Genomic DNA, 27,466 nt, shown 5'->3' with positions numbered 1-27,466 from the left:
ACAGAAGGTCAACAGGTCAGAGGCGGCTTTCCCAATTATAAGCTGGTGAGGCGGCCTTGCTGTTCCTTTTGAATTAGAAGGAGGGCTGGTCAGTGGACTCCAACCACCTCTGTCTGAGTTGGTTGAAAGCCAACAGAAACCCATACAGTGAGGCCTGTGGTTTCTGTGTCCCAGACTGGAGGCCACTGAGGAAACAAACGCTGCCAAGTTGGGAAGATCCAGTCTCCAAGAACCTGGCTGAGAGTACAGTAAGTCCCCTACATACAAACGAGTTCCATTCTGAGAGCATGGTCGTTAAGTCCAGCTTGTTCACAAGCTCAACAAAGTTAGCCAAGGTATCCAACTAACACAATCAGCTATATACTGCTGCTTTTACGCTTGCTTCTGGACATCCTGGGCTCGAAGTAAAGACACTGTACTGCTGTACTCTATACAGTTGTTGTTGTTGAGTCACTCAGTCACATCCAACTCTTGTGACCCCACTCACTTAGCCCACCAGGCTCCTCTGTCCCTGAGATTTCCCAGGCAAGAATACTGGAGTGAGCTGCCATTCCCTTCAGGGGATCTTCCCAACCCAAGGATCAAGGCCGCGTCTCCTGCATTGGCAGTCGGATTCTTTACTGCTGAGGCACCAGGGAAACTCGCTCTATACAGTACTGAGCAGTAAAGCACACAAAAGCACAGCCACTTGCAGAGGGTGCACGCATGTGACAATGTACACCAGACACGTGAACTTCCGTGCTTGGACATGTGAACATGTGTTCATACCTAAGTTCACAGCTCAAAGGCTTCTATGTAGGGGACTTACTGTACACAATTTTCTCTGGTAATGGGCTTCTAGAAACCATTTTCCTCTGATTACCAGTGTTCTTGCCTGGTCCTACCCCTTCCCTCTTCCAGGCCCCTTTTTTTCCTTTCCCCAGTTCTGTGCTGTTAGCTCCTCTTACTGCCTCTCTGACCAGCTCCCTTGCCCATGTGTGTGAGAGGGGGAAGCCCCTGGAGGCAGCATGAGGGTCAGAGAAGACACTCACCAGGATCAGTCCGGATGCCGCAACCTGCGCAGCGGTAATTCTGCTTGGCCACAGCGATTTTCCTCCTGAAGGAAGGGGAAGGAAAGGGGTTGGCAGATACCAGCTTTATGAGGGCTCTGAGATGTACAGGGTGAGGACACAAACACTGGGCTCCCGGAAGCTGGGAAGGGAGGGGAATTCACCTATTTTTTTTTTAAGAGTTGGACAAAACAAGCCTATTGGGAGAGCCAATTCAAAGCAAGGATGGCAAGGTTAGAATTTAGGCCTAGGCAGTGACCCTCCCCAATAATGAGCCACAGTTTCTGAACAAATATAAGAGATGACAAATAAAGAGGAGAGAAAAGGAAAGAAAAGCATCCATCCCTCTTAAGAGGAAGGGGAAGAAAACAGCTCATAAAACTATGGGTGGAAGGCAACAGGTTGGGAGACCAGTGATAAACGACCTCTTTTCCAGTTAGCTCTGGGAAAGAATGGGAGGTCTAAGAGTAAAACTTGCAGACAAGAAGGATAATCCTCTCCCTCGGCCTTTTAGAACTGTGTGGGAGGTACAGCTGCAGATAGAGAGATGAGGGTAAGGAGACAGTTCTGACAATCCACAGAGAAAGTATCTGTTTTCCAAAGGGCACAGCCCCTGACTACTCACGTTGGGGCTGGATGAACATTAAAAATTATCTGTGGCCGGGGTGGCGCCCACTCCAGGTTGCCGCGAACGCGGATACGCAGTTTGTAGATGTCAGCATGCTGCCCATCATCTGGGGAGATGGGCAGTGAGTCAGGGATGGGCAGGAGCTGCAGGAGAAAAGCACAGGTGATCTTCCATGGACAGTCTGGGGAATACACACACTTGACCCTTCTGACCACAACAAAAACATAATGGATCAAAGACTTCTCAGAAACACCTGAGCAAGGGCTTCATGGAACCTCGGCCTCAAAATAAATAAGGGACCAAGCTATTAGAAGTGAGGGCCTTGGGTTTCAAGAATCAAAAGGAATGGAAACAGCACCCCAGTTGGTGGCGCCTCTCGCTAACACTGTCCCTGAGCCCACCCTGGGCCTCTTGGTGCGCCAGGATGCGTCATGCCTTATTCAACTGTAGAGCAAAGAAGAACCTTTTTTTCAGTTCTTTCAGATACTCTTCCAGGGTCTCAAGGTGGTCACAGCTCAGGTGTGCTGCCCCCAGGTCTAGTGAGCAGTCATGTGGGGTAAAGACAGTGAAGGAGCTGCCACCTACATGCACAGGCATGTAGGCAGGGATGCACATGAGTTAAGTCTCTTCAGTCATGTCTTGGGTCTTTAAGACCCTAGGGACTGCAGCCCGCCAGGCTCCTCTGTCCATGGAATTCTCCAGGTAAGAATTCTGGAGTGGGTTGCCGTGCCCTCCTCCAGGGGATCTTCCTGACCCAGGGATCAAACCTGTGTCTCTTATGTCTTCTGTATTGGCAGGTGGCTTCTTTACCACTAGTGCCACCCTGGGAAGCCCAAGACAAGCATGCACACATGCCTTCATTTATTCATTTCACACATTTGCAGTGAAGGGCTTCTACAAGTCAGGAAGGAAACACATACATTCATGCTAAACAGTGGATGTATGACAAAGAAGAACAATATCAGGAAGGCTCACAGCCTTCTGGGGCTGGGCAGTGGGTAGAGAAGTAGAGCTGAAGAACCTACCTTCTGAGGGGCATCGTGCTCTGGAACGAGCCACTCCAGCTCCGAGGCGGCGGGCAGCTGCATGCCCTCAAACTGCTTCAGGAGCCCCATGGCCACTGCCTCAGCAGACGTGGAGTGCAGGAAGCAGTGGGAGCTGAAGTGGAGAGAGTCAAGGAAGGCTGAACAGGGAAGACAGGAGGACAGGAGCCCTCCCTTTGGGACCCGACAATTTACGCAGTGATTTCCAGGCTGAGAGAACACTCACAGCCACCCCAGGCTACAAAGCTTTCTTTCTCATCATTTTCAGACTTCTGTGCACAGTGGGAAACACAGTGGTCCACACAGGGTTCTAAGACTTAGGCTCAGGTACCATTTACTAGCATTCATGACAATGCTGGTTAAGAATTCTGTGTCAAATCCTTTCTCTAAACTTTTCTTTTTTGGAGGCCACACCACACAGCCTATGGGATTTAAGTTTCCTGACCAGGGATCAAACCCATGCCCTCTGCATTAGAAGCGCGGAGTCTTAACCACTGGACCTCCAGGGAAGCCCTAAACTTCAATTTCTTTAACTGCAAAATGGGAATGACAACACCTGTTTACAAAGTTGAGAGAGTCAAACTGCTCTGTGGACTCTAAAGACTATTGCTGCTCCCATGTGAGCTTCTGTCTCCTCTAGCTGAGTCTACTATGGGGAATCTGTTCAATTTGATTTCATAGTCAGAAATCATGATCACTGTTCTCTCTTTCGAGACCTCATCTTCTAGGGGTCTCTGATATAATCAGACTTATCAGAGAAGGAATAATCCACATTGAAAGCTTCACTTCCACCAGAGTCCACCCTGTTTGAACCCATAATCTTCTCTCTCTTTCCCTGGCTCACTACCACCAGGCAGGCTGGTCACATTAACTTTGCTTCTTTGTGGATTCAGATGGTGCCACCCCATCCATATGCCAAGAACTGGGTTTATTTCTCCACCCATCCCAAAGTTCTATTTAAAAAAAAAAAACTACTTACAAGGACTGAGAGGAAATGAAGGATTTGCTGTTGGAGGGCGTGCTCCTTCTGATGTCAGCATCTAAATGGAAACAACAGTTAAGGGGGACGGGAAACAGAAAGGGAGGAGGTAAGGATAATAACGGACACCAGTCCAAGCTACTGCCAGCTAAGCACTCAGGGCGGCAGCAAGGTGCCACATTCTACGCAGGATAAGGAGCAGAGTCCAGGTGAAGGTCTATACACGATTTATAGTTTGGCTCTGTTCAGGTCACACCAGGCTGAATTAGTGACATTACACACAGCACTGAGAAGGTCAAAGTGGCTACAAATCCAGGTGGAAACACAAACTCTGATTTGGTTTAAAGCAGTGAAGGAAAAAATGAAGCATCCTAAAGGCAAGCAGGGACATACTCTGTACCAAGCAGTGACAAACTACTCTAATTTCTCTCTCATCATCTAAACCTCAAGCCCTCTTAAATTATAAATTCTCAGAAGTAAGAACTCTATCGAGCTCTTTTTTAATTTCAGAATCAGTACCCAGCACAGAATTTAGATCACAGAGGTTACTCATTAAATGTACATGGGATTGAAACTTTGCTTCTAATATCTGACTGCTAGTGGTATCAGCCCTGAATGTGAGAAGTCTTCCATGTCCTTAACAAAGTTTCATGGAAAGACTCCCTTCCTGTCTGGTGGCACAGGGAAGAAAAGAACTTCCCTATGGCTTGGCAACTCCCTGGAGATGCCTGGTAAACAACACATTTTTATGGAGCTATTTAACATGATCTTTACTAGAGAACTTGCAAACACAGTCTTGGGAAATTATGGCAGACTTTCCAAAGCCTGTTTACAATAAAGAATTTGAAGAGGGTTTCTAATAATGATATGATTAAATCTCTAGAGATCTCATCTACCCAAATAATTTTAATAGAGAGAAGGAAATATAGCATTCATGTTCCAGAAAGGCAGACAGAGCCTGTTCAAGTCATGGAAATAGGACTATTCTGATAAGTCTCATCCCTCACTTCCTTTGATGCCTCATGAAAAGACTTTTTCCTAATTAAACCTACACAGTGACCAATCTACTGCATTTAAGCCCCTAAATAGAGCACCAGGCTTAAATGACATCACTCTGCACTTGGCCATGGGTTGCTCAATTGTTCTTCATGTTTCCTCTGTACACATATATATTTGTATGGATCACTAGATTATAATATCTCCTTGTGAGGAAATGAGATCATGTCTAATTCTTCTGTTTAGCCCCCAAATACTTAATACAGTGGTCTGTATACAAGCATATACTCAAATAATATTCCTGGCCTTGAGGGCCAGGCTTCAAAGCTGTAAGTACAAGAGAGGAAAACTGAAACCTCTCAGCTTTCATATGCTCTTTAAGCATAGAAAACCTTAAGACAGCAACAAAATCTTTGACTAGTAAATAATGAATCCTATTTAACAAGTAAGTTCATGTATATCATATGCTCTGAATTTGCACCACCAAAATCCAGTTCCCAAGATACTGCTAGTCTGTATTCCATTCTAAATAGTGCTGTATTTCATTCTAAATAAAGCCCAAGAATACTGGAGTGGGTAGCCTATCCCTTCTCCAGCAGATCTTCTTGACCCAGGAATTGAACCAGGGTCTCCTGCATTGCAGGCAAATTCTTTACCAATTGAGCTATCAAGGATGCCCTCTAAATAGTGCTATTGGAGGGGAAAAAATTCTAGGTAATAACAGATCTCAATAGACCACTGGGTTTGCAGTGCTGATCTGAGTAACACTAAACTGCCTTGGATTGTACGTAAGTCTTGCCTTGTCCTTAAAACCCTCAAAGAGCTTTGCACATGACAGGTTTTCAAAAAATATTTTCTAAATAATTGGCTCAAAGCAAAAAGCAAATTTCAGCCTGTTTAGGATAGAAAAGGAAAAAGAAGAGACAATCTTAGATATCCTTGAGTAAAGAGCTAACAGTTATTGCTGAGGGCCAGGCTACTAAGGAAAACATGGCATGCCAGAGAGGAGAGGTGGTGGACAATCCAAGGTTGCTGAAAACTACCCTCTTCATAAAAGCTAGTTAGCAGTTCTTCATCCTCATGTTCTTTGAGAGAAAAAAAGTCTTTGGAAAATAAAGTGAAGTCATACTTTATCCTGTTTCTTCATTTTTACCAGAGGTATAGTAACGTCCTAGCTAATCATGAATATTTCCAAGAGTGCAGAAGGTTACACAAGTTTGGAAGTGAGGATCTTACCCCAAGAGTGGAGAGAGAGAGGCAGTGCCTGATACCAGAGGGACATCACACCTGTCACTGGTCAGTGCCATGAAAGCCTTGTGGATACTAGGCCTCTGCTGCATCCTGCTCACTCTCCAGTCAATTCAAGCAGATGATAGCTTAGTGTGGTTGGAACACTAGCTGAAGATCTGGGTAAAAGTAGATCAGGGTCTAAGATAATTCAGGAGTAAAGAGAGAGAAGAAAGCTACTCAACTGAATGAGTTAAACGTACCCCAAATGAGAGCACTTTAGAAAGAAGTCTGAGAAGCTCTCCTTCCAAATGGAAGTTAACATAATTATGAAATATTTGATCAATTATTTAAGGATAATTGATAAATTCTTTAATGATTTCAAGTGTTTCTGATGCTTTAGATAGGATAAAGCTATTATTATGGACTGGGTAAGTTAAACGATATAAAAACAAACAACAACAAAATAATGACATGTTATAAGAATTTTTGTATGTCCAGACATGGGCATTGGAATGATCAGGGAAGAACTGGTTAAAATCCTGTACGCTAGCAAAATCTGCACATTTTTAAATAAAACAAGCAAGGCAGAAGAAGAGAATCAACTTCAGAATTTACTGGGCAATCTGATGGGGGGTTTCAACCTGTTTTCCCTTCAGCAGATAAGGGGATATCCAACATTCAGAAATCCAACTCTAATGAATTTTCTGCAACTGCTGATTCAAGAGGAAACACTTTAAAATGGAGAACCACAATTACTCTTGTCTTAGAAGGAGAAAAAAATATATTATTAAAAGAGGGAGGGTGGGGAGGAGCAATTGATTACCTTGAATTGGATATAATTTTTAAACTTGCCAAAAATATAGTTCATGAACTTTCTTCATTATATATTGTAACAATTATCAATTTATTGCCTTTCGGCTCCAAACCTGCCCTTCTTTTTGTCTGCTCTGTGATAATGGAGTTGGATTGAAAACACTCATCTTTTGCCAGCTGGCACACTGCTAAGCTTTGCCAGCAGAGGGCACTGGAGAAACACTGGAGGAGGAAAGGGATTCTCTCGCTGCTTCTGGTATGCTCCCCTAAGCAGACTCCTGTAGTGCAAGTGACTCCCCAGGGTAAGCATGGCTTCAGAAGGCTGTGCAGCAGAGTGCCACTGGTGGTAGTTTTCATAAATGGCTTCCCTTGCACCTCCTGGGAAAGCTTCAGAGCAGGTGCTGCAGGCCTGGTACCTCCCAAGAACCACTTCCCCTTCCCCCAACACCCCTTGAGTTCTGAGGAACAACACTCCCTGGGGGCAGCCTCCCCCAGCACCCCAGAGAATGGTTTCCTGGTGAGGGTTGTTGGCATGGCAGCTTTCATGAACAACATCACTTGACACTCTCAGGGCAGCTCTGTAGCTTCAGAGAACTTCTCCACCATCCAGTGAGCAAGGAGGCCTGGACCTCAGCCTTGTGGGTATGGCCCTCTTCTACATTCCCTCCCTGTGGCCTCTACTTCGGCCCTAGAGATGGTGACTACTGCTTATATATGCTATTCCTGTATTCTTTAGAGTTCTCTTTACTCCTTTTGAGCCAGTCTCCCACTACTTCAATCTCCCACTAGAGTTAATGATTCTTTATATTAAATTTTCCCTATTCAAATTGTCATGTGGTGTCTGTCTCCTGAATGGACCCTGACTAGGTACATCTATGTGGAAGACTGAAATTCTAGAGAAAGGAAGATTAAAGAACTGATGAAATTGCAGTGGAAAAGGAAGAAGGAAGGAAAAAACGGAACTACAAAACCTAAAAACCCAAAGAAATTGAGAAAATTGCCTGGGATCAGGAGCCTGTGAAAGATATTGTATCAATTTGGCAGATACCATCAGAAGAAACAGATGAAGTTAAAGAAGCCAGACACAAAAGATCACATACTGTATGACTGCATTTATATAAAATGTCCAGAAAAGGCAACTCTATAGAGATAGATTAGTGGTGGACTGGGGCTTGGGGTGTGAATGTAAAGTAACTATAAATGGTAAATTAACTATAAATGGGCATGAGAGGGATCTTACTGAGGATGATGGAAATGTTCTAAAACTAGAATATGGTGGTGGCTGACAACTTGGTACATTTACTAAAACTCAGTGAATTGTACACTTAAAGTGAGTGGATTTTGATATGTAATTATTCCTTAGTAAGATTGTTTTTTAAAAATGGAATAGATGTTAATGAATACAAAGCTTTCTATGAATAAGCTTTCTATGATTACAAGTTTATATCCACTTTACTGCAAGGAAGAAGTAACTTTCAAATCTATTTCCTTCACAAACACTTCTGGCTCCATAAGGTCTACTTGCTGAAATAGGATCTAAGAAAGTGATCATTTTAATCAAAGTATTATAATTATGCAGAGTATTTATCATAGATGATGTCTACAGTATGATGCTTAAGTAACCTTCCTTTGATAGAATCCAAAGAGACGCTTCAATAGCATATATTACCCAAGGTGATCAAAAAGAAACCTCTAGACGTGATCAGAAAGATTGCTAATGAGAACTATACTGACATTTTTTAGAAAGACTTTTGTACTAGTGATAAACTTGCTTAAAGATCAGAAACAAATAAGAAAGAACAGAGAGCAATAAGGAAACCTAGAGCAGAGAAAAATGAACTGCAAATTATGCTTTCATAATTGGGAATCTGGGTGTAGAAAGTTAAATCACTACTTTGGAGACACTTTCCCACCAAGCCCTCAAAATGTGTGGGATAGTGGGTCACAAGAAAAAGTAGTACTTTAGTTGAAAAATAGTTCATATTCTTGGTTTATAAAAAATACTTTAAAGCACCCAAAATGGGGGAAGAAAGGATGCTAGGAAGACCAAATAAAAGTATGCTTGATGGCTAAAGCAGATTGAATATGCTCCAATTAAGAAGTAGCTGACAGTCAGTAAATGCACATGCAACGGACTTTGGTTGTAAACATATCAGAAACCACTTTTTTTGTTTGATTTTTGGTTCTTTTTGTCACCCGGCATGTGGGGTCCTAGTTCCCCAACTGTCCCCAACCAGGGATTGAAACCATGTGAAATCTTAACCACTTGACCGCCAGGGAAGTCCCAGAAACCAGTTTAAAAGTGAGTTAGGGGAATTCCCTGGCAGTCCAGTGGTTAGGACTCAGAATTTTCACTGCTGGGGCTTAAGTGCCATCCCTTTCAGGTAACTAAGAGGCCACAAGCCACAGGTGTGGCCAAAAAAAAAAAAATGTGGCTTAGGATTGTTACTTCTCAAGTAAGACTATATTAGGATAAATTATAACAGTTTAGAAGTAAAAGGTCCCTAATTCCTTTTATTTCTCTAAATCTTAATTTAATCTTATACATATAATTATTTCAAATGCAAGTGGCTGACAATATTAAACTGCTAATTAAATTTTTAAATTAATAAAATAATTAACTATTAATTAAATTAATAAAAGCCTGAATTTTGTTGTTTGTGTGTTTTAAAGCCACTTTGAACATCCAACTGTTACTTGTTTTCGGTTAACCCCATCTACAGAAAGTCTACATGTTTGGATCATAAGGCAGTTATTAAGACCAAACATTTGCAGCAGTAAGTCCTAATTGTAAACAAAGTAGGAGAAGAGGTAGCTTTCTGAAAGTTGGCTCTGCAAATTCAAAACTCTGAAGACTCGAAGCTTCTTCTATAGCATTCTATCTGACTTTTGCTGTCTAAATGTGTGTCAGTAACTTAGCTATAGGTTTGAATTATAATTTCTTCACCTGACCACTTCTTTCTACACTGTCCATTACCTCCATCAGCAACAATGACCATTAATCTAAAAGAATCTCTATAGAGAAGGATCAGCAAGGATAATCTCAGAGAAGAGGACTGTTGGACTCATATGAGGAAGAAGAAAAGGAGTATCTGAAAAAATGGGACAAATGAACTTATTTATAAAACAGAAACAGAGTCACAGATGTAGAAAACAAACTTATGGTAACTGGGAGGAAAGGGGTAGAGGGATTACCTGGGAGGTTGAGACTGACATATATACAGTACTATATATAAAATAGATAACTAATAAGGCCCTATTGTGCAGCACAGGGAACTCAGTATTCTGTAATAACCTATATGGGAAAACAATCTAAAAAAGAGCGGCTATTGTATATGTATAGCTGATTCACTCTGCTGTACAGCAGAAACTAACACAATGCTTTTAAGTCAACTATACTCCAATAAAAATTAAAGAAAAAGAAAAGAAGTGAATCATTTCTGGTTGGCTTAAGTTCGGTTTTCCCCAGACACTTCTCTATACCTTTTGGTTCTCATAACACTGACAAGTCACAGGTATGTACAAAAGCTGGTGCAAACATTCACATACATGCATGTATGAGCACACCCACGCTTCTAACACAGGCTACCTGAAAACAGCGAGGCCACTGACACTGAGAGTCCATTCTTTGACATGTGAGTCAGGTTAGATCCTTCACTACCATCTGTGTAATAATGATTATAAAAGGGGGTCTTTTAGTATTCAGACAGGAAGTAAATTGATGAGAATGACAGTTCTATACCACATGTTCCTGGAATCAGGACTTGACTTTTGCTCCAAATGCTAGCTGACACTGTTTTTAGAAATCTACATCCACAGTTAAGTTTTATATACATATATAAATTGTTATATATTATATTGTTATTATTGTTATATATTATAAATATATGTATATATATATATATATATATATATATACACACACACACACACACACACACATTGGTCTCTGTTCAGTTTCTGGCATAGAGCTCTTAGAAACTTTGAAATTTCCTAAGTGATAGGAATGTCTATTATTCATAATGAGCCCTTTCCATTAAATCTGAGTTTAAGTTAATCAGATGACTCCTGGGGCCACATAGACAACTTCAGGAAGGGGCTGGTTGCCAGAAGAAAAAAGTAATTATAATATTAGAATTTTTAGCCCCACCTCAGGAACTCAGTCACCAATGGCCAATGATTTAATCACCCATGCTTACTTAATGAACCTTGATAATGATGAGGTTTGGGAGAGCTTCCTGGTTGGTGAACAGGTCGATGTACTGGGAGAGTGGCATACCCTGACTCCATGGAGACAGAGGTTCCTGTCTCCATGGAGACACTGAGGACAGTGTCTCAGTGTCTGAGACACTGAGGAGCTGAGGACACTTTGGGACCTTGCCCTGTGAACTTCCCCTTCACGTGACAACTCATTTGTATCCTTTATAATAAACTATAATCATAGAGTGCTTCCCCGAGTTCTACGAGTCATTCTACTTAATTATCAAAACTGAGCGGGGAGTTGTAGGAACTCCCCTAGGAGTTTGCAGTTGTAGGAACCCTGGGGGTTGCAGTTGGTCACAGAGAAGTACAGGCAGCCTGGTGACCCCACTGGCAGCTAGCATCTAAAGATGGAGCCGCCCCATGGGATTGAACCCTAGATCTGTGGGCTCTGTGCTAACTCCAGGAATTAGTGTCAGAACTGAAATGTAGGCCATTCAGTTGGCGTACAGAAAACTGGAGAATTGTTGGAAAACCACATACCAAAAAAAAAAAGTTTTAAGGGACTATCTATTATTGTTATAAAGAGAAATCAGAGGCATTAAGGAGAACAAAGAAGGAAGACTTTCCAAAGACCTGGAAAAATATACGTAAAAACTGTATTTCTGAATGGGGGAGAAACCCAGCTACCACACCTGCAGTTGAATGGGTTCTCAAAATTGGTATAAACAGGAAGTCGGAGCCTCATGCAATAAAAGATCTATTCATCATGTTACAATGGAGATCTATAGACACAATTCACCTCTATAAGAAAATTACTCTTGGTTCCAGTCATAGGGTGAGAGCTTATGTCCCTGAACTGTTTGGTTTTCTGTTTGTTCATTTGTTGGTTGCACTGATAGGAAGATGAAGAAATTTATGATTTTCAGGTATGGATTAACCCACTAATCATGGGTCAACCTGATTTAACACAACTGCCTTTCCAGATAAGAGCCCCTCCTCTTCTCTAAGCAGAAGCTCATAAGAATCTGTGATTCTGCTATGCAAATTAGCATGGCCAGGACAGAAAATAAAGCTCTACTTTGAAAAAAAAACTTGACATTTTCCCTCCATTTTGCTTTTTCCCTGCCATGGACTCTTTTTTACCTTTTCTCTTATGATTATAATAAAGCTCCTTTTAAACACTTTGAAACAATTTCATTTGTATTATGGGGCACAAGAGAATAGGAATCTAATTTCACGTAGGTGTGGGCCAGCTTTGGACTGCTAGGAGGAGAAATTAGAGCAAGAGTCTGACAGAAAGCTGCAATTGAGGAAGAAACTCCAGGGTGACATCAACAGCCAGCCCACTTCACTGGAACACTTCCTTTCAGTGTTCTTTTCTGCTTAAATGTTAAATAGGTTTTGTTTTTTTAACAAGAGAAGTTATCCCTTACAACAGCTGACAACATTCCATAATGAACTATACTGAAGACTCCCTATTTAGGGAAAGCTTCTCGGTCTATGATTCCAAACTGAAAGAAAGAGTTAATGAAAGCTCCCTTGAAAAGTGTTAAATCATACCTTGGATTTCAAATTCATCAACCTCATCATCAGCAGAGCCAGAGTCAGAGAACTGTGCTGAATCACGTGAACTGAACTGGGAGCTGCTGGAAGTGAGCCGAAAGCCTGTTAACGTTAAAAAAAAAAAAAAACAACAACAAAACAGTAATGAACAGGACAGAAAGAAGTGTCCGACACTTTCTAGGGTCACAGGAAAAGCAAACTGGTAGGACTTCAATAGAAAAGTAAACAGAAGCTTGACTGGCAGTTATGCTGGGGAAATGGAAACCAGCTCTCGTTTCCCTTTCTTGTTTCATCTCCTTAAAAGTTTCACATAAGCAGGAAGTACTGCTCTCTGGGAAGGGAATCTGCAACAAGTGGCCTCAGTTCTCCTCCTATCAGAAATCTATTTTTTGGAAGCTATGTCTGAGGTAGAACATAGATGAACTCCAGGACTCTGGTCTAGTAGAAAAAAAAAATCAGAACAACACAGAAAATCTTTCTGACAGCAGAGGAACCCTTGGCTTGGGTATAACATCTCATATGAACATATAAAGACAGAAAAGGAAGCCCACGAGGTACTATGTCTTATCCAGAAGCCCTCAAGGGGCAGGAACAGGCATTCACAGCCTCACTCACTTCCATGCTCCATCTCCTGGTACCCAGGGAGCAGGTTCTTGGTGCGGATCTGCTGGCGACGAAGGCGGATCTTTTGCTTCAGTTCCTGGATCTCCCTGTCACTGTCCTCCTCCCCTTCCTCCTCTTCTAGGCACTGGCTCATCATGTTGCACTTCATCAGCTCGATGGCAGCGATCAAGGACTCTGATATGCTGAAGTGGGCATTCTCCTGGGGAAGGAGAGCACCAACAAGGGGACACCTCAGTGACTGGTCTCTTGGAAAGGAACTTCCAAGATGTGCACTGCTTCCATTCGAAACACCCAGAGGAAATGTACACTGCCACCAGAAAGAAAGCTGATGGCCAGAAAATCTGTTCCAGATTCTCTTTGCTCTTGTATCTGGCCATGCCCAGCCTTCCTGTCCCACTTTTCGCATAAAAATATGACAGAGAAGTCAAGTTTTTCCTAAACTGGCAGGCAGGTTCTTTACAATAGTATCACTTGGGAAGCCCATAAAATGCTACAGGGACATTTTCTTTATTACATATCTGAGCCTTAGAACAAAATAGAGAAGCTGATTTCAGGGACAGTCTTTATCTAAGGTTCCAGGGTCAAGGTCATGTGACTAAAATTCAATGTTTCTTTCCCAAGGGAGTTTTTAAGGCAAGATCAGTAGTATTTTTGGACTCAGTGAGGAGCATAAGCTCCCTGAAGAGTTATCCAAGGATAGAACTTGTTGAGCTTATCTTTATGGTGACTTCTCTGTATTGTAGTCTACATGCATGTTATTGCTGTGCGCCCAAATCCTGTTTAGGACAAAAGACACCATACCCCTCTGGCTAGATCTCCCTGCTGCTGCTGCTGCTAAGTCGCTTCAGTCGTATCTGACTCTGTGCGACCCCATAGACGGCAGCCCATCAGGCTTCCCCGTCCTTGGGATTTTCCAGGCAAGAACACTAGAATGGGTTGCCATTTCCTTCTCCAATGCATGTAAGTGAAAAGTGAAAGTGAAGTCGCTCAGTCGTGTCTGACTCTTCTCGACCCCATGGACTGCAGCCTACCAGGCTCCTCCATCCATGGGATTTTCTAGGCAAGAGTACTGGAGTGGGGTGCCATTGTCTTCATGGGCTTTTCAGTGGCTCCTTAGTGTCCTCACCTTTTCCAGGTCTGCACAGCTGCCGAAGTCCTGCTCAGATAGGTAGCTGATAAGGGACTGTCCTTCTGATGGTCTTCGGAACATGCCTTCTCCTGAACACAGGTACTGACTGCCCTCTGTGGGAAAATGGAATGTGGATGTCAAAAGCTCTGGCTCTGAAAAGCAAATCTTCTTTACAGCCAAGCTTCTTTGAGAAATTTGATGATTTTAATGCTAAAGATGCTCACAAGTCTTTCCCAATAATAGGTTAGAAAGATGTCTACCTTCTAAAGCAGTTTCTCTGAATCTCAGAATCCCAAAGCACTAAGTGCCTAGGTTAGAGAATGGCAGAATAAATGGAGAGAGCCTGGAGACCACCCTTTGACCACCTAAATTTAAAGATGACTTACACATCCTCCTACCCACAAAAAAAACAAAAAACCTGTGCTGCGAATCAGACAAGGAAACAAATGTCTTCTTCCTATGGATAATTTCAATGTGGAGTTTATCTTCTGGTCATTAGGCTCAGACACTCAAAGGCCTCTTTTCAAGGTCTCTCTCACCCACTCAGAGAGCCACTGTAGCTGACTCACCAGACATTCACGGTGGTAGCACCCACAGCATGAGACGGTGGGACTCCTACAGCAGAGAGGAGCAAGAAAAACTGGTGGGGCCGTGTGATTTCTAGCACGGGGGTTGAAAATGATGACGGGGAGGGTGAGACTGTATGGTGTGCGCCCTCCACAGAGCTAAGATGAGCCATACAGCTCAGAGCGTGGCAGGCACGGGGGGAGCACAGCAAAGAGGCGACTGCAGCCTGGCCTTCCTGGTGCTCACTTACCATACTCCACGTACAGAGAGCTGGGTGTGCTGACTTCACTGCTTTGACCAGAGTAGGACAAGGGGCCTCTCAACTTCGACTTATCACTGCAGGATTCTAGTGTCAGTGGCCACCAGGGAGTAAAAACACACATACGAGGTGAGCAACACATATATTCCCAACCTTGGAGTTTCAACATCTAACAGCTCCCATTCCCCACGCCCTCCCGGACAGGAGAGAGGGGGCACACCAATAGGACACAATCCAAGAATGCAGGAACACACGGAGGAAGGGAGGTGGGAAGTCAGTGTATTCTAAGGAGAAAAGAGAGAAAACGAGACCCGGAAGGCAGCAACACAGGCGAAAAAGAAATCAACATGGATTCATGATCGGTTCTTTCCTCTTCCATCTTCTTACCAAGTGTTTCAGGAATATCAGCCAATGTCTGCCCTCTTGATTAACCAGTTTAGAAAACAGTCCTCACAAACACATTGCAGCTTTTCTGATCCCTTGACACCAGACTTTAGAACAATATCAAAGGGTTAAAGTCTCTAAAAAAAATACTAGGATATGGCCTCTCTTGAGCCTGAAATATAAATTTGTCATACTTACAAATTGAACCTATTTTTGAACTGGCAGAACAACAAAATAACACCCAGCAATACCCTTAAAAGAAGCATCAAAACAATGCTAGAGAAGCCAAGGATGATGGCCCTGTAACCAAGGGGATCAGCCCCAGGGCTGTGGACTCAGCCTTCCTGGAAAAGGAAGGGAGGGGTTTCAAAAGAAGGTTACAAGGTAGGAAGTGTCTGGGTAGAAGTTTTCAAGGAATGTTGAGAACTGAAAGGGGAGGAACAGCTGCAGGCACGGTTTGCAGGAAATGGAAACTGATCTTCTCCAAAGGGAAACACAAAATTTCCCAGCGCCACAGAAGGACGAGCAGGCAGAAAAGCAGGTGGGTGCCTGAGAAATGAGCAGGATGTGCTGGGAGAATGAATGACTGAGCAGCATCCAACCCATTTCCCTGACAGATGGTGCCAATCTGTCAACTGCTCCTCTCACAAAAAATGCTCCTACATGGTAAGCAATAACTCCGTGTTCCCCTGGTGGCCCTGGCAGTGGGCTCTGCTCCTCACTACACACCAGCAGTGACCGTGATGTCATGGTGAGAAATCATGACAGAGACAACCTCTGAGGTCCCTAGTCAAAATCAGTGCACAACACACACTCCAATACCAGCACCCTGTTCATTTACCAGGAAAACCCTAGTACAGAGGGAAGGATGATGTATGCGAGAAGCTGCATATGAAAAGGCTGTCCAGCTTTGCTCACTGACCTCACTACCTCCTGATGCTGCCCATTCAACTGATCAGCTCTAATTCTCAGAACTTCCTCATACTGACTTGAAATCTGTCATCTCACAGTTTCTCATCTCCTTAAGGGCAATGCTCTTCTAAACAAAAGTCTTGCAGGCTTGTCTCTCTTTACCCTCTTTGCCAGTGTCTTCAGCCATTCATCATTTTCAGTTCACCCTCACCACTCTGCCTTGCAGACACATTCCAGCATCAGTATCTCCATGCATTATGTACCCAGAATGGAACACACATGCAGTTTGAATACCACTGTGAAAACCAAAGACACAGACTTAAGTCACTAGAAAAATCTTGTGCAATGGCTGGAATGAAGGGGTAGGGCTGGGGGAGATGGAATTTACAGGGGAAGGAAGACAGATAAAAGAAAAAGGAAACAGGGGATTCCAGGCGAGGCAAAAACATGCACTCATATCCAAGATCACAGAAAGAGGAGAAAACATATTCTGGTGTTAATTCAAGGAAAATAAAGTAATTCATAATAAATATTCAGTTATAAGAAAAATTCTGCCATTGATTCATCATGATGTCTTAACAAATAGCAGGCCTCAGTTTCACCTCTAGGCAATACGGGATTGACAAGTATGAATTCTACCTCCCAAAAGCTGCTGAGAGAAGGAACAAGACATTTGGAAGTCATAAGCAGAAAACGTATCACATAAAAATATTGGTATCATTTTATGACCAGGTCCAAGCATCACAGCAGGACCAGACTAGCCAGGCTTGATTGACACCAGAATGGAAAAGGAAGCTCTGCACTAGGCAAGATGGTCACAGAGGAGCAAAAGGAGACAGGGGGTGGTGGACAGAGAGGAGGAGGACTGGCTCCCAAACCTGCAATGGGATCTTCAACTATAATGGTGATATTCCTGGGGCCTCCTGTATGTAGACAGACAGGTGCAGAGGAGAGTCCAGAAAACGAGAACAGAGAGTGAGAAAAAGAGTGTCTTTTTATCCAGCAAAGGTGGGGGTGTAACTCCTGAGAGGGAACCCTAGTACAGACAGAGTGATGGCACGTATGAGAAGATGCACAGGACCCATACTCCCTCAGACCCTCCTGCTTAGGTTTTCTCTGGCTCCCTTTTCCAATGCAGGTTACTGTGGTTTCTGGAATCCACATGGATTCAAGAATGGGGAGAGGGGAGTTTTACATGCTCAAAGGCCAGCAACCTGCAGTACAGCAGACACCGCATCTGCTCCAGGAGATGTGAAGTAAGGGTCTAACCTATGCAGTCTTCACATCTAAGAAGGCTCATGGGAAGACAGACTTTGAATTGGAGGTTTCTTGGTTTCTGAACCAGTTCCAATGAGCCAACCCACATTCTTGAGGGGAAAACAGAGACAAAAGTTTGCAATTCAGAAGTTTCAGATGAGGGCCTTAGCTCTCACCTTTTAGAAATTATAAACAGAAATCAACAGCAGCTCTAGTTGTAAAGAATATCTTCCTTTTATGCTCTTAATTTTTTCTGCTTTATTTTGATATTTTATATCCAAAGCTTTTCCACCCAGAACTGGATTTCAGCACAAAGGTCCATGTTCCACTTGCTTTTATGGAGATGTTCTTACAAATGAAACCTAACCAAAGACTGCCAGATACCAACAACCTAGGAAAGATGATGGCAGGGAAACACTAAAAGCAGTGACACCCCCCTTGGCCGTGCCTGGGGTGCTCTCTGCTAGCAGCTGGTGTTTGTGTGAGGGTGGTCCCAGGAGCCAAGGCCTCCTTATCCAACTGCCTTTCAGCCTGAATTACTGATGCAGCGGTCAGCGCACCTACTTGTTTACTAGGTCCCGTCACCGGACACTCACTACATCTCTAGTGTTAATCAGGGAACCCTAGTATCAGTTTGCCTCTCTCTTATTGTTATTATATTCTGACCAAACTTCTCAGGGAAGGAATTTAACAGGATTATTTTTAAAGCTCATTAGTACTTCCCCTCTGTCTGAGAGACACATTTAAAACTTAGACTATGATTAGTCACATTATCCTCTGATGCTAAAGAATTATGAAAGAATCCAAGAAAACACTTACTATTTAGCAATGTATAAACGAACAAACGTTAAGTATCCTCAGAGAGATTCTGGATTTAGATAGCCACATTATATTACAAACTTCTCTTTTTCACTATAAGCAGGATACTCTTCATATCTTCAGAAACATAACTTCTCTTCCTGCCATTTGAAGACCCTTAAGAACAAATCTCCCTTCCACCGGAAATTCCGGAGGCCACCTTACTGACATGCGGTTGGTGGTTCTCATTACCTGGGGCTCCTCTGGAGGCAATGTTGGTGTCCGAATGGGAGCGAGTATGGCTCTTCTTTGTTCCTCCGGTGACAGTGAGCGTTTGCCCCTCTGAGAAGCTAGATCTGCGAAGGACACTGGACAACTGGCTCTGCCTACCTCCCTCCTGGTCCCCTAGAGAAGAAGCAGCAGAGTCTGGCTTCTGAGAGCTGCTGGAGGAGAACAAATTGGAGCTGCTGCTCTCAGTATTGCTGCTGTGACTCTGACAGCTGGCGGTCCGGCCCCGGGGGTCCTGGTTGCCAATGGCCAGGTACTCAGGCCCCTCGCTGGCATCACTTGGGGAGTCATTCTGGCTGCTGACCCAGGATGCTTCCAAGGGGCTGGTCAGAGTGCTGGAGCTCATCTCATTGGGGGTCGAGGGGGAGTCCTTGGCTAATGCAGTGATTGGAAGGAGAGGGTCTAGGACGGTTTGATCCTCTGCTGCTGAGACAGGCCCTCTGCTTTCTTGAGGTTTTCGGGGCGGGCCAGAGAGTGAAAAGGAAGTAGATCTTCTTTCTAGGATATGAAAAGAAAGAGAAGGGAAAGGTGAGCTGGGAGCTTTTGAGCTGGTATGTATGAAGGGCTTCTCCATAGCTAAGGACTGAACTCCCTAAATTGGGGTGCCCAGGACATATGATGTCACCTCAAAAAAGGTTAAGTCATTCAAAGTAAGTAAAAATTCACTGAGAAGCAGCTAAGCCAAAAGCATGAGCTCTTGAGACAGTGGCTTCTTTGCCTACCAGTATGCATTCCCCATCTATAAAATGAGCAATAATAATAATACCTACCTCATAGGACTGTTTTGAGGATTAAATGAGATAATATACACAAACTGCTGGCAACAGAGCCTGACATGTGGCAGGAACTGAAGAAATGTTAGCTATTATTATTGAAATGCCTTCTTGGTGATGTGGATTAGAAACCCAGGGGAAACTAAAAACATCTCTTTTCTCTGTTACTTTAATGATTCTACTGCATTATCTTAGGCTAGTTGCTATATCCTCTTTAAGACTTCCATACTGAGACATGAAGTGTGACAAACTGCACTGACCAGAGGTTCTATTATAGCCAGTGGGTGAGCAACCACTATGTCCTCTGTTTTCCAAGGCTGGAGATACATGTCTTCACAATCCCTCACTGCCCTCATACCTAAGCTGTGGTGGGGGATTTGGTGGAGACTGGAGAAGGACCCAAAGTAGGAATGCTGACCACTGTTGGTTGAAGGAGTATATGCGGAACCAGGCAGAGCTGTCAGGCTCTGGCTCTTTGTCACCAGGAGTGGGCTCTCATGCTTTCTGGCAAACTATGGAAAAAAAAAAAAGTGTCAGAATCAAGGATAGTGGCCCTCAGAGGAAAAGCACAGTATTACAGAAACACTGGCAGAAACTGGCCTTTGGCAGCAGGTTTGAACTGCAGCCAGGACCTGTAGAGACAGTACAGGTACCCTCTACCACAGCACACAACTTTGAAATCTCAAAGTCTTGGCAAACATCACGGCTTCTGCAGCTGGAATCCTAGGTGATCAGACCAGGAGTGCTTTATCATGAAGGCAATATAGTAAAGGGCTTAAGTCTATGAACGAGAAGTCAGAAGTCAGACACACTGGGGCTCAAAGCCAGGCCCTATCACAAATTATTTGGTCCAAACTTTGGGCAAATGATTTACCTACTCTGTCCCTCAGTGGCCTCCTTTATAAAATGAGATTAATGTCTACTTTACAGAGTTGTGAGGATTAAATGAGATGACACATGTATTGTGCATAGCACCATGACTGGCATGTAGAGAATATTCAATAGGTGGCAAGCAAGAATCAAAATTTTAAAACCAGGAGAGATAGGGGATCCCTCCACAAGAGAAAGAGGGCTTGTGACTCCATTCTAGCCGAGGCACTGATATTAGTGATGGGACGAGTGACCTGGAGAGTGAAAAATAAGCAACACAAAATAACAAAATTTCCTTGGAGAAAATGATTCTACGTTACATTAGGCTGCACTACATCTGATGCTCTAGCTACAGTCAGCTTGATTCACCATCATCCCTCTGCCATTTTCTCAAGCCTGCCCTTCAGGAGGTGCTTACTCAAACTAAAGATTTTTTAAGGATGAAAAAAAAAAAAAAAAAAAAACAGACAACTCCCTCCTCAAACAGACCTAAGCTTACTTACAAATAGGCTTTTCACTGCAACATATACTTAATGGTACCTCCTCTTCTTTTCTAAGTTTTCTGTTTGTTTTTAATGAGAGCCTTGCAGCTCATAATTGCCTAAGTGAAGTAGTTTGCTACACAGGGTTATATCATGGTGAGGTCTAGGAGGCCAGAAGACAGACACAGATAATTCCTTGCCCCCTTTACCATAGAAGCATCGATCTGAGCCAGCAGGCGAGGGTTGTTCTGTTCCACTGCTTCCAGGCACTGGAGCATGGCCGTGACATGGGCATCGCTTAGCAGGAAAGCAGTATCTGGGGAGAGAAAACTACTGCAGTGACAGAGCCCCTTAGGGAGAACTTCAGCCTCCCTATGTGGCCCTGGGAGAAGGTCAGGGAAGGAGAGAGGGAAAAGGCAAAGATAAGGAGAATCATATCACTGTGGGTAGAGGGAAACCAGGGACAAATAAAGTACAGGAGAGGCTAAGTCATGTGCAGTATAGCAAAGAGGCCATGACAAGAGGCTACAAAATCAGAAAGACCCAGATATGATCTCTGGCTTTGGGTGATTCTGGCCAATCACCTGACCTCCTTTGAGCTCTGCTTCTCTGATTAGAAAACAGGGGTATTAATACCCAACTCTCAGGGTTACTGTTAAGTGCGTATGTATAAAAAAATAGATAACACTGACTAGAACATAGAAAACTCTCAGTAAATAGTATAAATTCTTTTATTAATGCTTTTTATTGTGGTAAAAGCCACATAATATAAAACTTACTATTTAACCATATTTAACTATCCAGGCCAGGGGCACTAAATACATTCACATTGTTGTGCAACTCTCACCATCATCTCTCTCCCCTATCACTTTCCTAAATTGAAACTCTGTCCACATTAAGACACTCTAAGTCCTCATTCTCCCTTCCTACCCGCCATAGTAGTTATTCTTATTGATCTGTGTGTATAAGAGTAGGGAAATACCTTAACATAGAGCGTGACTGTATTTTACATAAGATGTTAGAGAGAAGACTAGATACATATTTCTGATTAGAATCTCTGTGATATCAAGTAAAAGTATGAGACCCCAGGGTAAGAGTGGGTCTATAAAGAATAGTAAAGTGAAGGAGAATGAGGAAGTCCATGCAGCAATCCTGGAGAGGTAACCTCTACCTACCTGTGTAGAATTTTCTGATGTACTGCCTGTCCCCCAGCAGAGGTCGGAGCTGGGCTGAGAGGCAGTGGCACTGCAGGCTGTGCTGCAGCCACAGCTCAGCCACGGCACGCTCACTCACACCATCCGTGCTGCTCTGGCCATTCTCGTGCAAGCTGATAAACTGAGAGCAAAGAAGCATGAGTCAAAATATACATCCTGATCAATCCAGCAAAGTTGAGGCCTAATGGCATGAAAACTAAACTGAGCAAGGTCAGAGGAGTTAATCAGAGGTATTTACCCTCCAGCTAGCATCTAGATGTTGTAGAGGAAGGAGAACAAGGGAAGAGATTAATGGCCCTGCTGCTGGTGTGGACCACTGGAAAGGGACTAAGCAGTTAAGACATAATATGCAGCTCCAGGAGAGGACAAAGCTGCTACATCTGTCTCTTTATGTTCTAACTCCAAAGAGGCATCTATTCTGGGATATTCAGAGGAAAAATGAACTTGACCCCCAGGGTTCTCTCATAGAGTCTTCTATTTCAGGTATCCAGGTCAACAAACAACAGTTAGAACTAGACATGGAACAATGGACTGGTTCCAAATTAGGAAAGGAAGACATCAAGGCTGCACACTGTCACCCTGCTTATTTAACTTATATGCAGAATGATGCCAGGCTGGATGAAGTACAAGCTGGAATCAAGATTGCTGGGAAGAATATCAATAACCTTAGATATGCAGATGACACCACCCTTATGGCAGAAAGTGAAGAAGAACTAAAGAGCCTCTTGATGAAGGTGAAAGAGGAGAGGAAGAAAGCTGACTTAAAACTCAACATTCAAAAAACGAATATCGTGGCATTCGGTCCCATCACTTCATGGCAAATAGATGGGGGAAAAAATGGAAACAGTAACAGACTTATTTTCTTGGGCTCCAAGATCACTGTAGATGGTGACTGCAGCCATGAAATTAAAAGATGCTTGCTCCTTGGAAGAAAAGTTATGACCAACCTAGACATCATATTAAAAAGCAGAGACATTACTTTGCCAACAAAGGTCCATCTAGTCAAAGCTATGGTTTTTCCAGTAGTCATGTATGGATGTAAGCTAGACTATAAAGAAAGCTGGGCGCCAAAGATTTGATGCTTTTGAACTGTGGTGTTGGAGAAGACTCTTGAGAGTCTCTTGGACTGCAAGGAGATCCAAACAGTCAATCCTAAAAGAAATCAGTCCTGAATACTCTTTTAAAGGACTGATGCTGAAACTGAAACTCCAATACTTTGGCCACCTGATGCAAAGAACTGACTCATTGGAAAAGACCCTGATGCTGGAAAAGATTGAAGGCAGGAGGAGAAGGGGACAACAGAGGATGAGATGGTTGGACGGCATCACTGACTCAATGGACATGAGTTTGAGCAAGCTCCAGGAGATGGTGAAAGCCAGGGAAGCCTGTGTGCTGTAGTCCACAGGGTCACAAAGAGTCAGACACGACTTAATGACTGAACAACAACAACCAGAAAAGAAGGCAAGAAAAACCTGGGGTAAGAAATCCAGGAAAAATGCCCCCAAAGATTCTTTACCAAAGAGAAACCACCTGAGCACCTCTTACTGGCTCTCACCACAGCATTCTCTGTTTGAAACGTACTTCTATTGGCTATTTCTAAAAGCAAGGTTTCATAGCCCACAGTCAGTGCAAAAAAAAAAAAGTATGGATGGCACTTTCAGGTAGCTTCTAAGAGGAAACGATTATAGCAACACATTTTAGAAAAGAAAGTTAGAGAGGGGGGTTTGGTGGGGAAAATAAAGTGATAAGGACCAAAAAAAAAAAAAAAAAAAAATCCATGTAAGAAAATCACTGTGCTCTGGTCTTTTCTCAGAAAAGTGGCCAGAGTGACCACCCTGTTATTTGGTTCCCTAATCATTTAAAAATAAGTTACTTTTCCAGACATCGCCTCAGCAATGAACCTGGCAGTAAGTGTAATATACATGAAACAAGACTGGCCATGAAAAAAAAAAAAAAGACTGGCCATGAATCAGTAAGTATTGGAGACGGGTGATGGATATTTTGGGTTCATTTCACTAATCTAATTTTGACTATGCTTGAAAATTTCCACAACCAAGGGTTAAATAAATAAACATATATATTTGACAGTGATTGCTGTGGACTAGTTTTGTAACTCTGGCCAAGTTACCTAACCTCCTGGAGCTCTAGCTCTGTCCCTGGCTGGGAATCAGAGCTACTATACTGAGCTGAGAGAACAAGAGAGTAAAGGGCTATAACGGAAGCTAAAGTTGTTGGGGATGTATTAGGTTCTATTTGACACTGGCCTCCAGGAACCTCACATTTTTTTGTATTTGGTGTATCCTCTTCTTCTTAAGCAGTTACCACATATCAGTCCTACTTACCCCTAACCATTCAGAAAACTTCTTGCCATTTGCTCTGGATTCTGAAAAGCTTCATTCTGGTCCCATATATGCAAATCTTTTGAAAATAACAAAACTTTATACCCCTTCCCTAGAGGAGGGAAAGTGGCCTAGAGCAAGGAGTGTGTAAGGCTTATTTTTTTTTTTTTAAAGCATCCTCCTCTCCAAATCAATCTGACAGGGATAATTTCCTCTCCTTGCCATATGCCAAACCTCTAGCCTAGGAGACTCTGCATACAGAACATCAAACAATGAAGCCTTGTGGTTGCCTTTACTTACCTTCTCCACATGAAGGGCTGAGTGGGGACTGAGCCACCGAATGTCTTTCACAAACTGCCAGTAATCAGTCTGGCGGCAACACACCTGTTTCAGGAACACATAAGGTAAACAAATCATTACCATTGTGAACCACATCTAGTTCTCATATCCATATTCCAAGAGAGGAAAAAGAAAAGCCTAACTTTCCCTTGCCACAATAAAGGTTCTCAACAGCAATCAAAGGAACACATACAGATAGTCACCCTTTTAAAGATCAGCTGTTAAAAACTATTCTAATTGTTCTTTAAAGGAGGTAATATATGCATATGATATAGAAGGTTATACAGCTGACCCTTGAAAAACATAGGTTTGAACTGTGTGGGTGCTCTTCTACGTGGAATTTTTTCAATAAATATATTGGAAAAAAATTTTGAAGGTTTGTAACAATTTGAAAATAACCCATAGATAAACTGCATAGCTTGGAAATATTGAAAAAAAATTAGGAAAGTTAGATATCTCATGAATGCATAAAATATATGTAGATGCTAGCCTATTTTATCATTTACTACCATAAAATGTATACACACCTATTATGAAAAGTTAAAGTTTATGAAAACTTACACACAAACACTTAGGGGCCATAGACGGTGCCATTTGCAGTCACGAGAAATGTAAACAAATATATAGAAGAACATCAAATCATAATTCCACAGTTAATTTTATGTAATTATGTACTTCTATAATAATTTTGTAGCCACCTCCTGTTATTGTTTGAGCTCAAATGTTGCAAGTGTCCACTCAAAATGCCATGTGACACTAATCATCTCTGTATGAAATGTTCGGCTCTTCAGTAAAATACATATTGTGGTAAAAAGTGACCTCTCCCAGTTCTCATGTATTTTCCATTGTGTTTAATGTAATAGCAAAAATTCTGAATAACACTCTGGGACCCAGACGAAGTGCCACTAGCAATGTTGGGAGTGCTTCCAAGAAGCAGAGAAAAGTCATGGCATTATAAGAAAAAGTCAAATCTACACCATACATTGAGGCCTGCAGGTGCAGTTAGGTCCACCATTTCAAGATAAATGAATCCAGTATAAGGACTATGGTAAAAAAAAAAAAAAGGAAATTTGTGAAGCTGTTGCTGTAGCTACTCCAGCAGGCACAAAAATCTTGTACTATTTGAGAAATAACTTTAATCACATATTGAAAACTCAGCTTTTATGTGGGTACAGGATTGCTATAGGGAAGACATCCCTAAAGACTCTAATATGATTCATGAAAAAGCAAAGTCATTATGTGACAACTGAAAGCAAAAAAGGTGGAGGATCTAAAGCTGGAGAATTTAATGCCAACGAAGGATGGTTTAAAATGTTTAGAAAGAGGTTTGGAGAAGTGGCTTCTGCTGACCAAGAAGCAGCAGACAAATTCACAGACACTGTTAAGAAAATAATTGAGGAGGAAAGAAAAAAAAGAAAAGAACTGAGGAGAAAGGATATCTGCTACAGGTTTTTAATGAAGATGAAAGTACCCTATTCTGGGGAGAGGGGAGAAAATGACACAAAGGACATTAACTGATAAGGAAGAAAAGTGAGCATGAGGATTTAGGACAGAAAGGGACAGCCTTACTCCTCTGTTCTGCACAAACGCAGTCAGATTTATAATCAGGGCTGCCCTTATCAGGGCTGCCCTTATCTACAGGGTAATAACCTACTTTCTTCTAAATGCTTCGATAATTTTTAAATTTTCAGCAAATAAAAACATATGTTATTTACATATTCAGAAAAGAAATAAACAGGGACTTCCCTGGTGGTTCAATGGTTAAGACTCCATGATCCCAAAGAGGGGGCACATGTTTGATCCCTGGTCAGAGAACTAAGATTGCACATGCCGCAGAGTACAGCCAAATATATACATACACATACACAAGAGGTCTTTTTTGTTATTATTGTTATTTTTAAATTGGAACATCTATATGTCAACTACAGGTTTCTTCTTAGTGGTGGAAAAGGGGGGATCTCTGTACTTATAGTCAGCTCAGAAACTCGGGGGTTAAGCATCTCCACATTTCCAAGCGGCAGAAAAGGGGTTATCAAATACACCATGCCTTGTGGAAAGACTAAAAGGTAGTCCAGATGCAGGATGTCAAGGAAAATGAGATTCCTTTAAGAACAGGGTTATGATGTTATAGCTTCCTAAGGCCCTGAGTGATTAAAAAAAAACATAGTTCACATTCCATAACACATCCCTAGAAAAGCACAAAAGAGATATGCCCAGCATGAATCATTGTATCCCTTCCCCCTCCAAGGGCACAACACCCAGAATAGCTTCCTGATGACACAGCAGCTAGAAGCCTTTGAAAGCCTTAATCTTTAGAGAGGAAATGAGAGGGAAAAAACAAGTCCTTGACACAGACTTTAATTTTTAGATCTTTACAAGGCATAACAGAGCAGCAGTGAAGGTGGTATGGATCTTTTGTATTTAATTCTTCTCACTTGAGCCTGTAGTTGCTAATTTGTATGTGGATGATAGATTTGTCTGGTCTGCTCTGCTTCCACCGACTAACACTATTGCTATTTTGTAGGTGACCATATACGTTAATAGTGTTCATTCTGGTGACCAAGTGCCTTCACAGATCTTATTACTTATTCATAACAATAATATTGTGTTGCATTTACCAAGCATCTTTCACTCAGGAATTTCACTTCACTATTTCATCATGACACATTTTCTCTTTCTGGCACAGATGGTAAAACTGTCTTGTGATTACAGTAAAATGATTACTCC

At 42.5% G+C, this 27,466-nt stretch overlaps 1 protein-coding gene across 8 annotated transcripts in view; it reads right to left on the bottom strand.

The window, feature by feature from the left end:
- The window catches only part of RUBCN (rubicon autophagy regulator), a 62,950-nt gene that overhangs the window by 5,874 nt on the left and 29,610 nt on the right, over nucleotides 1-27,466 (bottom strand). For 2 of the 8 annotated variants that reach the window (XM_019957115.2, XM_019957059.2), the window contains exons 3-17: nucleotides 24,701-24,784; nucleotides 22,023-22,182; nucleotides 21,057-21,163; nucleotides 19,854-20,007; nucleotides 18,687-19,220; nucleotides 17,258-17,302; nucleotides 15,075-15,170; nucleotides 14,255-14,370; nucleotides 13,120-13,327; nucleotides 12,502-12,606; nucleotides 10,328-10,402; nucleotides 3,700-3,760; nucleotides 2,703-2,835; nucleotides 1,675-1,820; nucleotides 1,032-1,096 (exon numbers count right to left, since the gene is read on the bottom strand). In XM_019957115.2, the coding sequence (XP_019812674.2) occupies nucleotides 1,032-1,096; nucleotides 1,675-1,820; nucleotides 2,703-2,835; nucleotides 3,700-3,760; nucleotides 10,328-10,402; nucleotides 12,502-12,606; nucleotides 13,120-13,327; nucleotides 14,255-14,370; nucleotides 15,075-15,170; nucleotides 17,258-17,302; nucleotides 18,687-19,220; nucleotides 19,854-20,007; nucleotides 21,057-21,163; nucleotides 22,023-22,182; nucleotides 24,701-24,784 (2,089 nt within the window). The remainder of the gene's footprint in view (nucleotides 1-1,031; nucleotides 1,097-1,674; nucleotides 1,821-2,702; nucleotides 2,836-3,699; nucleotides 3,761-10,327; nucleotides 10,403-12,501; nucleotides 12,607-13,119; nucleotides 13,328-14,254; nucleotides 14,371-15,074; nucleotides 15,171-17,257; nucleotides 17,303-18,686; nucleotides 19,221-19,853; nucleotides 20,008-21,056; nucleotides 21,164-22,022; nucleotides 22,183-24,700; nucleotides 24,785-27,466) is intronic. The other 6 variants (XM_019957076.2, XM_019957087.2, XM_019957068.2 and 3 more) reach the window with 6 other exon arrangements.

This window comes from Bos indicus, chromosome 1, assembly GCF_029378745.1.
Source record: "Bos indicus isolate NIAB-ARS_2022 breed Sahiwal x Tharparkar chromosome 1, NIAB-ARS_B.indTharparkar_mat_pri_1.0, whole genome shotgun sequence".
Taxonomy (NCBI): domain Eukaryota; kingdom Metazoa; phylum Chordata; class Mammalia; order Artiodactyla; family Bovidae; genus Bos; species Bos indicus.
Note: the sequence above shows the minus strand (reverse complement) of the source record. Positions and strands in the feature narration are given on the sequence as shown.